Source organism: Pholis gunnellus, assembly GCF_910591455.1.
Source record: "Pholis gunnellus genome assembly, chromosome: 18".
Classification (NCBI taxonomy): Eukaryota; Metazoa; Chordata; class Actinopteri; order Perciformes; family Pholidae; genus Pholis; species Pholis gunnellus.
Genome location: NC_136545.1, coordinates 7,561,316 through 7,572,963, shown reverse-complemented (window position 1 = coordinate 7,572,963; position 11,648 = coordinate 7,561,316). Strand labels below are relative to the sequence as shown.

General features: G+C 38.8%; 1 protein-coding gene across 2 annotated transcripts in view; it reads right to left on the bottom strand.

Annotated features, from left to right (window-relative positions):
* Positions 1-882: 882 nt before the first annotated feature.
* The window catches only part of LOC306710336 (ras-related protein Rab-27B-like), a 44,721-nt gene continuing 33,955 nt past the window's right edge, over positions 883-11,648 (bottom strand). For both annotated transcript variants that reach the window (XM_079178806.1, XM_079178805.1), the window contains exons 3-6: positions 9,619-9,707; positions 7,400-7,503; positions 7,070-7,193; positions 883-6,018 (exon numbers count right to left, since the gene is read on the bottom strand). In XM_079178806.1, the coding sequence (XP_079034932.1) occupies positions 5,832-6,018; positions 7,070-7,193; positions 7,400-7,503; positions 9,619-9,707 (504 nt within the window). In that variant the 3' untranslated portion in view covers positions 883-5,831. The remainder of the gene's footprint in view (positions 6,019-7,069; positions 7,194-7,399; positions 7,504-9,618; positions 9,708-11,648) is intronic.

Below are 11,648 nucleotides of genomic sequence, written 5' to 3'. Positions count from 1 at the left end.
GGAAACCAGAAGTGTTTGTTTGTCCTCCAGCGCCTCCACCTGGAGGAGAGGAGCAAAGAGCATCAATCACAGCAGTCAGTGCAATCTCTTAAGGTTTCTTCCTTATTTTCTCTTTTTGGGGGAGTTTTTCCTGTACTGATGTGAGGGTCTCGGGACAGAGGATCTCGCATGTGTACAGACTGTAAAGCCCTCTGAGTCAAATTTGTGATTTTGGGCTACACACAAATAATTTGAACTATGATTTCTTTTCGAAATGCTATACTGTGGATTTTTCATGACTTATTCTGACCTAATATGCTATTTAATTTGTCGACATATTACTTTTTTCGAAATATTATATTATGACTTTTTTCGACATACTATAACTTACTTTTACATACTACAATAGCATATTTTTACACTTTTTTCTGCATACTATAATATGATTTTTTAAACTTAATATACAATGACTTTTTATGACATTTCTTTTACATATATACTATGACATATGACTTTATTTGACATACAATATTCATTTTTTACTTCTTTCGACATACTATACTATGACTTTTTACAGTTGTTTCTGCATACTATACGATGAACTTTTTTTCAACATAATATACTTTCACTTTATTTCACGTTTTTCAACATATTATACTGTGAATTGTTTATGACTTTATCCAACATACCATACTATATTTGATTTATTGTGACATACTATTGTTTGACTTTGTTATACTATGACTGTTTTGTTTTTTACATACTATATTATGGCTTTTCATAATATATATATATATATATTATATACAGACACACACACACACACAAATATATATCAAACCAAAACCAAAGAAGACTCAAAAGCAAACAGGATAAAACAAACACAAAGATTTATTTGCAGCTCTGACATCGGAAACATTAAACGCATCACAGGTAATTTCATTCTTATTGTGTCAAACATGCTGATGTTGCAACAAACCCAACAAACCCACTCACAGGCATCGATAGACACAGTGAAACTGAAGAAACGTGTATAAACCGCAGGCATCAGTGAGAATTCACACACAGAGGATTTCCAAAAATAAAAGCTCTTAGAGGTACTTGGATTGATTAGTTGTTTTGATATATCGAGCACAAAAACATCACAACTTCTGGTCTCTTTTGCCTCTGCTTTGTAATCTATAATCTATAACGCATGAATGTTTAGGAGCTCATAAACTTTACAGAGGATCAGACAGAAGAGTTAATAACAGGCACAACATGACTCTTCAAACTGTGTAAACTTTCAAAGTGAATTCAAAAACGACCAAAGACCGTGTCAAACTTATGGAAGAGATGCTCTCTGGAAAAACATGATTGAAGACAGAGAAAATGAATGTCAGATACACCAGTGGCACAACTGAATACTGAATGTAAGAGGACAATCTGAAGAGCAACGCAAGAAGAAAAGCTTAGATATAAACTGACAAATTGGTTTGGAAGATTGTCACAATAAAAGGCATCGTCCATCTAGAGGTGAGGCGCACAGGAAATGTGGACTTCAATTCTCAAATAGTAAGAAAACCACCAAAAAAATGTCTCGCCATTGTTGATGCGTCTTAGGAGTTCATTGTGTCCTTGCTCTATTTTCGAGGTTTTCCGGTAGATCTCAAGGAATAATTTTAGTGTTTCATTAATAAATTCATTAAAATGAATAAACTACTTGCCAGTCATATTGATAAATAAGGCTGCATTGTATTTATGCAAGAGTCATTTCTCTTTAAGTCATGATTTAAACTGTTTAACCATACTTTTACCAAAAACATGGGCACTTTTCAAAAAACTGAGCAAAAGTTACAACCTTGATTACTGGTAGTCAACACTTGGTAAGCTTTAAGACTTTTAAAGACGTGTATGACACATTTTAAAGCTGCACTAATCTAATTTTTATAGTAACAAGTGATTGTGTGATGTGAGAGGTGGCACTCATAGTGAGAATGATTCCTCATGATACAAAGACTTTTAGCCTCCTTTAACTCATTGTTTTGGTTTTATGGCACATTTAGTGTATGCTTCAGTTACAACCCCCTTTTCAGCCGCAGCAGGCTTCTGTTTTCACCAAACAAAACGTTAATAAAACCACTGCACACCATCTGTCCAGCAACAAACAGCAGACAGACACAATGTGCATCTTGCTTGAGACATGACTGGAACATTTAGCGGCTATAGAGCCAGATCTTTTTCTTAGGAATTGAAGGAGACCAAAACAAATTTAAAAAGGAGTGAACATCGCAATAAGATTCGTAATAAGCACTCAAACTTTACTCCAATGGGATAAGATTGTTGAGCAACTCTGGAGGGTGATAATATGTTGTGTTCTTAGCTTGTTCCACTGCACCAAGGTTGTTTGCTTGCTTAACTGTAACATGACTTGCTTCACTAATGAAATTTGGAGGAAAGGTAATAAACAGAATAAACCTAAAGAGGACGTAAAGAGGATTCCACCATGTTGCTTCTGTATGTGTTTAGAAATATGAAACCTGTACATTACAATTACACGACTTAAGACCAAAACAAAAAAGGTAAAATCTACAGATTGGAACAAAAACAGTAAGCAAGTTGACTAACAAACAAACCAAAATGATAGAAACACAGTATTTCCTGGGAACTTTAACTCGATTATTGGGATTGTTACAATGTGAGCAAGCTCCTTTTGTCTTCATAGACAGCAAATTAATATTTTGACAAACTGAAAATCAAACAGCGGTGAGCGATTAATATGGCACTGAGATCAGCTGTTGGCAGGCGACTTTGTTTGGCTTTCAAATGAAAACCCGACACAAAATAAAAACACATTTTTCTATTTGTGAAGGCAGTTTTTCCTCTGACTGAACAGCAGAATGAGGTTCAGCTCTGGTGAAAACAAACGCTTGTTTGTCATGTTTCCTTTTTTTTTTAAATTTGGCACACTGGTACAATAAACATAGGTGACGGTGAGGTGAAACCAAAGCTACATGATTCTTGAACCTAGGATTTTTTTGGGGGATCCAGCGAGTACGATGCTAAAAATGTACTGATAAAAAGGGATTTAATCAAATATTCAAATTCAAACAACTTATAATCTTTAAAAAGGACCACAACAGTGTTTTACCATTAATAGGCCACACTCACAGTATACCTAACATTACTTTTGACCCATCTGGCAGCCCCAGGTTTCAGTACAATTTGAAAACCAACCTGCAGTAATCCTACTATTATGCAGCTGTTAGTTGGGACTGCCATGTAAAACCTCCCCTTAGCGCAGTGAAGGATAAAAATAAGGACTTAGCTGCCAGCAGGCGGCAAGCGCAATGATCATTTCCCTCGTTTCTGGTGCACTTGAACTTGGCTAAAAAATTGTTCATGAAGTAAGGCAGATCAAGGTGTTACTTGATATAATGAATACTGTTGAGTTGCACTTAAAACAAAGAGATCATCTCAGACTATTTTTTGACATTTAAATGATTTTTTTTCTTTGTAAATTTAGATCAAAATGGGTTCTAAAGACGCACAAGCGTAGCGTCATGGTACAACACATTTTAGTTACGATATGCCATGAGGTGTTCTGCACAGCAGCAGTTATATGGTCTGTTATGCAATGGAAAAACAAAGTGTTAAGCAACAACACTCAACACAAATTGGTCCACAGTAACGTCAATTGTTAAGCCCAAAATGTATTAAACAACTTCTACTGTAATTCTTCAAGAGTATTTTCTTCATGTTAAAGACACATGTTGATAAATTTGTATTTTTTGGAGTTAATAACTCAACCGAGCTTAAGAGCACTAAAGCAATGAAGAAACAAATTACGAATATGAATGCAGTTGAGATCATTTTCTCTTGGTGTGAGATGCAAAAAATGTAACAAAAATACAACAAAAAAATATGGCAACAGAAATAATAATCTATGTTTTATATTTAATACATATAAATAGTTGGTCACTTTATATTCTTACAACATTGGTCATGTATGGGGCCTTAAAGCGATATTTCACTTTGTCTGATTATCTGTTGTAAAGAGGTGAGGGGTCATAATGAAAAATCAGCTGCCCTGAAAAGCTGACCTCACCTGAATGGCAAATTGATGCTAATAAGATATAATCATCCTCTCCACTCAGAGGTTCATTTAATCTTTTTATTCAATGTATTTATTTGGACTTGCATAACACGTTTGTTCTATCTGTAAAAAGCCAGTATCATTTTTAGGCTCTCTTTTTTAAATTATTTCATTTTCTATTAAGTGTTAGCAAATAAAGGGGACATTGCTTTGTCAGAGTAGCTGATTTTTGTTGCTGATTTATCTCAAACCCCCACAGGGATCAAAGTCTGCTCCGCCACAGTGGAATAACGCTTTAAAAGCCAAGGCAGTAGATCAGTTTGGAACAATATCCCGGTCTAGGACACTCTATGAATGATATACACATGTCGGCTTTTTTTTTTTTTCTCTCCACTTCACGCGTGTCATGCTGTACCCATATTAGTCCTCCAATATGAACGGTATACCATCTGCAATTCATAATCAGCCACGTCTGGCAACAACTCAACAGCCACAGCGACCTAGATAGCTTAAGCTAGACTGGATAACAAGGTGTTGGTGTTTTGGCGAGAATGATAACAAAAAAAAAGCATTTTTTCATTCATTTTGAATTCATGTCCGTTACTGAAACTTTGCAAACTGTCTTTGTGACTCTGAAACAATCATCAGCTGCTTTTGTTAATAAAGACATTATGCTTGTAGCCACTGCTAACACTGCCAAGCACCAATACCCTATGTTAGCTAGGTTGTGGCTAGCTAGCTACATAAGCTGCTAATTACTTGTGCAAACAGGAAGTCCGTAACAGTTAGCTGAGATTGTCATATCAACATTTATTCCAAGGTTTTTTTCTAAAATGAGGGTTAGCATTAATATTCAATACATAATAATCATTAACAAGTGGCCATGAACAATCTACTCTGACCAGTCTGGTTACAAAATATAAAATACCCCACAGAGGCTTCATTTAACCTCCTCTGCTGTGTTTCGGGTGTATCTCTATGTTCTATTTACCGTTTCTAATATAAAGTTTAATATTGTTGTAATATTTATCTGCACAACTCATTGTGGATTAAGCGGTCATTACATTAGCTTTAGGAGCAAACAAGCTGGCAGTAGCTTAACAAACTAAACAAGCAATAAGCTGTGAACAGCACCTCTCACTCAAGTGTCAAACACCTCCACCATGACACCCTAACCAATATATTAGACACGAGTTAGTGCACGTTTTACCAAACAGACAAGCCAAACTAAACTGCTTGGAATACTGAAAAAATATCTTATGTCGCTAGTACGGGTACAGCATCGAAAAACAGTGTGAAGTAGACAAAAAAACATACTGCTCATAGAGCTGCTCGCTCTGATCCAGGAGGAAAAGTTTCAGGAGAGGACCATGACTTAGGCTGATTTACACAGACACACAGCCTTAAGCTCTTTATGCCCCAGATCAGACAGCCGAGGCACATGATGTGTCTTAAAGTGATGAAACTGTCCCCTCCTGTTTTAATTTCCTCCTAAACAGAGCTCAAAGGCAGACAGGCTGAGACTTGTATTACCTTGAATATCCACCAGAGGGAGACAAGCTTGTTTCATTGCCCTCTGGCAGACAGTTTGGAAGAAGAAAGAAAAGAGGAGCATAAGGTGGTTAAAGATTTGTTTTAGAGAGAAGAGGGTGGACAGGGGAAGATGAAGAACCATGCAATCAAAGATGACAGAGGAGGAGAAGGTAAAAGAAGTAGGGAATGTGGCGAGTAGAAAGGACAGACGACAGAAGCGCTGACTGGTCATTTTCTTCTCCATCTAGCATGCACATTTCTTCTCATTGGGCAGCGCTTCGCCGAGCTTTGTGGCCCCGTTGCCATTGGCTGGCTCGGCAGGTGGTTTGTCGACGCACTGCTCCATCCTCTTCATGACCAGGTCCAACAGAGTTATCACCGCCTTGTCCACCTCCGCTCCCGTCGCTGCACTCGTCTCAAAGTACGGGATCCTGTGGGCAACAAGAACAGAAGCATTTGTTTAAAAGATGGGGGGGGGGGGGTTTTGGACCATTTCCCAATTATTCCCATCAGTTTTCTTAATTGGTTTCATTTAATTTCTGTTGAAATCATCTTGGATAGACTTGGAAATCCATGCATAGTCCATAAGAGACAGCAACGAGGGACATTTATTGTTTTGTCAAAGCTTCATAATTATCTCTCGTCGTGAACACATCTCGAGTGCTCCTCCAAATATTTGACAAATTCAGCCATTGGTTTATTAATCGGATTATTCAGTTTAGCTATTAGTCTGTATAGATTTCAAAAATCAACATTTCTTATACTGAATAAATCTCAGGAGGCTTTGTAGGGACTAGCAGGGACTGTTTGCTGGAGAGGGTTGTTCTCTCACAACATCACATTTCACACAAGGTTAAACGAACTCGCAAGACAAGAAAGGAAAAACTGGATTCTGCATTACAAACGCACAACTAAACAGTTCCCCAGAGTTTAAGACAGATTTAATCACTTCCTGGAACAGGCCAGTTAACATCAGACCGAGGTCTTGGCTGGCTGGAATGACACCAGGAAACGTTTTTTTTGTACCTTGTCTAACAGGAAGTCATTTGTTGAGATATTGTCGAGTGCTGCTCTGCACTGTTGTGTCCTGTTTCACTGCTCGTCTTACAGTTGGCCCGCTCTTAATGAAATGCCTGCTCTTTACTGTGTGTTTGTGTAATGTTTACTTTACAACCGCATTACAGTTATAATGCAATATTTAATAAAAACCTGTTCAGGGTGTCCCGCCCCTCCTCCAATGTCAGCTGAATTCGGGTCGAGCCCCCCCCCCACAACCCTCTAAGGATTGGCGGTTACAGATAAAGCATAGATAATAACAAGAAGAAGCACAGGAAGAAGAGTCACGAGTGTAATTTAAAAGTTAAGGCCCTGTAGGCAGTCACAGTTTGAATAACTGTCCAATAAAGAGTATAAGACATAAGCAGTTGCAATGTCAATTGATGTAAGATTGATGCAAATACTGTGCATGAGAAATAAACCTACCCGTATTTATCAGCCAGCTCCTTGGCCTGTTTCTCCTGAACCTCCCGCTGGTCGGCCAGGTCGGCCTTGTTTCCCACCAACACAATATCTGGACTCTCACAGTAGGCATTGGCCTGTAGCTGACCTGGAAATGAATACAAATATACAAGGAATGAGGTGCAAATGTAAAACAGAAAAACTGTATCTTTGTACAGCTGAATGTGTGACAGGTGTATTCCGGGGGAGCTTGAATAAAAGAGAAAACGATGCTTTGATAGACGAATCAGACCTCAAGCTAAAACAACGCAGGTTTCTGAACACACAAAGAAAGTGTGGAGGTTAGAAACGTACTCATCCAGTTTCTGACATTGAGGAAGCTCTGCTGGCTGGTGAGATCAAACATCAGCAGGAACCCCATGGCATCCCTGAAGAACGCAGTTGTCAGGCTGCGGAACCTGGAACACACGCACCGAAAGCAAACAGTGAACACCACAGCTGAGATCTGAAGACTGAGCTGAACTCTGCGGTTCCTCTGACAGGGCTGAATTACGACAATATAGAAAGTGAACTGAGAAAAAATAAAATCTCTGAAATATTATCATTTTGAGAATTCAAAATTACGACATTAAGGCCAACCACAATGTTTTTAGTGTGTGTGTGCTTTAGTTTTAGATTGTCTGACTTCTCTTGTTTAAAGTTCTTCTCCAGACATGTTTTTTGTGATATTTAAGATAGAAAAGAAAGATACTCTAACTTGAATAATCCTTTGTGTCTGGTATTGTTCTTCCACAATAAACTCACTACCTTATTCCTTCTACCTCACAAAAAAAAATCCAGAATCTATGAATATGCAAATATTACTAATTTCAAAAGGGTAACTTTTGGACACAAGATGTTAACTGAAGGTGAGCAGAAAGACACTTTCCTTTTCCAGCAATGAATGTGAAAACAGTTTCACATCCTTCTACAAAGTCAAACGTCTCACAATAAGCAAAACACATTTTTGAGTGAAGGTGGACTTAACAAAAATACCCTTTGACTTAAAGAAAAAATATTTGATCAAGAAGAAAACAAATGACTGTGTGTTACTCTTAGTAATGAACCCACAGAGATGTATCAGCCGGCTGCTGTTCTCCTCAGCTCTACATACGTAGTTTAACTTGTTGTCTTGGAAATCCAACCCAGAACTTTCCTGTTTTGGTTTCCTCTCACCGCTATAATCAGCCGCGTTTTCAGCAGCAGCAGCAACAAAGTTTTAAAACCCACCGTACACTAGCGGCTCAGCACCAAACAGATAGTTAGAGACCAGCTGTGTAACATAGTGGAGCATTTAGCAGCTAAAGAGTTGGAGGATACCAAAAACAGAGCTAAAAACAGAGTGAATATTGGACTTCATCAGGTGGACGCAAACAAGACTCCAAAATAAAAGCTAATATTCAGAGATAAGTCTTAATTGATAAAAACAGTAATGTAATGTATGTTCTGTGGCATGCTGGGCTTCTGGGCGTGACACCAGGACCAAGGAACATTACTCCGTGTAAACATTAATAACTATTCAGCAAATATGTAATATCCGCAAACACATCAGGGTAAAGCAGCAGATATCAGGGTGTTTTCACAGCAAACAGTCTGACGAACTAATCACACAAGTGGAATGACGACTGCAGTGGGTGCTCCATTAGAGGATCACGAAGATCAGCTTATGAAAATAGGAATTTGTTCCGTTACACTGAGCTGAAGAAATGAAGTTAGAATTATGTAACTAACACTGACTCATCCTGCAATGAGTCATCAGGCCTTTACAAACAGATTCAACAGATCGAGGCCAGTTCCAATTAAAGACCACACACACACACACGCATAAATGATTGACACATGCTGTATAAACGGGCAAAGAGGCGCATTGACACACACATAAAGATACCGATCTGTTGTTTCTCGCTCGAACCCTTCAGTGTGATTATACATGATCGATTTCAGCAATGAGCTTTATCATTTCACCGTCTCTTGTCAAAACTGGATTTGCCGTGAGAGAAATGTTTGCATTGGGGTTAAAGCCAGTTAAAGTCATGTTTCCCTTAGTTTCCAGCTACGTCCCACAAGTCAAGTTGTGCCACAACACAGCCCCACTCAACTTCAGTGGCTGCCGCTTGAAACTAACATTTAATAAACATTTCAATAATGTTAAAGCTACATTCAAAACCTAATATAAGAGGGGATTACTGTTAATTAGACTGCATTTGCTATACATAAAAAATATTTAATCCCATTAAAGATATATTTCTTTCATGGAGATTGGAAAGTTTCACCGTCAGACACATGACGACACGTCTCTCTTGGACACGATGATTCTTTCCCCGGTGTATCGCAAGAGAGGACAGAGAAGACAGGGTTGACTAGCACTGCTGTAGCTATTCTATACATGTTGGTAGAGACAACTGTGAGCAGAAACAGCTTTGAAAAAGTGGACTCGGTAAAGAAGAAATGTGAAAAATTAACAACTACAACTGCAAACTGAAATAGTCCTGATGGAAAGAAGGACACCCAGTCCAGCGTGACGAGCAGCCCACCTCTCCTGTCCGGCTGTGTCCCAGAGCTGTAGGTGGACCTTGAAGGTTTTCCCTGCGGTCGTCCCATTGGGGTTGGCTGCTGTGTACACCTGAAGAAAGCGAGAAACAACACGAGTTTAGATTTTATCCATCACATTCTAGCAATTCGTTTTTAACTAGGAGGGCCTAATATACCGGCGACAGAGTGTAAACTATCATATCGTTGAAGAAGTAAATTATTGGCAGCACACTACGTCAACCGATCCAATACGAGCAAGAAGGGCTGAAAAGTCCCCGTCCTGAACTCTCTGTTCGTTGACGAGCCGCGAGTATAGCCCCGTGGGTGGAGCTAACGCTAACGAGGCAGCTGTCTGCAGATGTCAGGCAGCACAAACAGCAGGGCCAGATGAATCAGTATGCAGACTTTGCTGCTCTGTCTCTGCTGAAACTGACTATTAAACTGGATGTGTGCTTCTCACAGTCCATAGCTGCACGGGAAAACCTGCATTCACGTTTTAGTCTTCCTGAAATGTGCATATAATAATAATTAAAAAACAGAATGATCGTGAATCGTCTGTACAGTGACCGTGACTCTGTAATGATGAACTCTTTCGAGCTTCAGCCGGTTGCGTTCGTGTCTCTGCAGGAAGCCTCGGGCGTCATTCACACCTCTCACTTTCCCAGACGAGGCACTCTCTCTCAGAGCCAATCACACTCAGAACGGTTGGATGAACTCTAGAGCGCTTATAGTTCAGTTTTCTAGGTAATAACGGACTTCAAGTCAGAGGGAAAGTGATGACACTTGTACATCTGACAGTGCGAGTCCTCTGTACTGGAGCTGGTGCAGCTCGTTATCGGAGCTGAGGATTGCTGGATTCCGACGTTGAGTTTGGGCCACAACTGCACATTTTTGCTGAACATAATCCCAGTTTTCAGCAAAAATACCTTTTTGTTTTTCATTTCATGAAATTAATTAAACTTCTTATATGCAAATGGTGCAAAAATCCTCAGTTACTCCATCAAAGAATAAGTAAACAAATTGACTATTTGGTGTCAGTTGAAATGCAGGTTCAATATCCGGCCCACACTGAAAAGGTGCAATTCAAGTTTGTCATAATATCTTATTTTTTCAAGCTAAATAATCTTGTAAAACACGCATGTAACTTTTTACAGCAGAGACGATATAATAATAAGTATCAGAAGAATACAAAAAGCCACAATAAGCTCCTGATAATGTAAAGCCCAGCAGAATAAATTAAGTGTAGAGTTGTTATCATATTCAGCTGATATGTTCACTATATTTAGCTCAGTTTACAGCAGCTGGAGATTCTGCTTCATTACAGCTTATCAGAAATGTCAATTCTGGTTGAAAAGATCACATGATAAACAAACGGGTCCACATTCATCTTCAGTCTCCATTAAAAAGCCCTTAGGAGGAGCCCTGACAGCACTGAGCTACAGCTGTGATCATACGTGTCTGTTTCTGTTTCCACTCTTGACTCCTGAACATGGGGTGTGATCCTAACACAGACACACACACACACACACACACACACACACACATATATATATATATATATATATATATATATATATATAGAGAGAGAGAGAGAGAGAGGAGGTGAGGAACAATAATCAATCCTATGAGTCATCCGGAGTGGTGGGATTAAGGCAGCATTGTCAGTGCGAAGGCAGATTAGCACCAAGGTGACCACACATCTGACCAAACTGAGCCTCGCCCACTCTCTGATTCAGATTTCTGCATCTCACACTTGGAGATCTCCGTGTCTTTACCCTGATGAGATTTCAGCAGCAGGAATTAAGGTTTTCAACGGGTCTAAGTGACAGTCTAGAGCGGTACGCCACCAAAAATCTTTTTTTGAGTATATATACTCAAAAATGTTTGGCGAGAAACTCAAAGAAATACAGTTGTCTGAATATAAGATAGATAAAGACAAATTATGGCCTGTAAACAATAAAATGTTTTTTTTTTTTTTTTAAAGAACAAATTAGTTGTTCGGTCTTATTTTCTCTCTTCGTATATTTAGTAT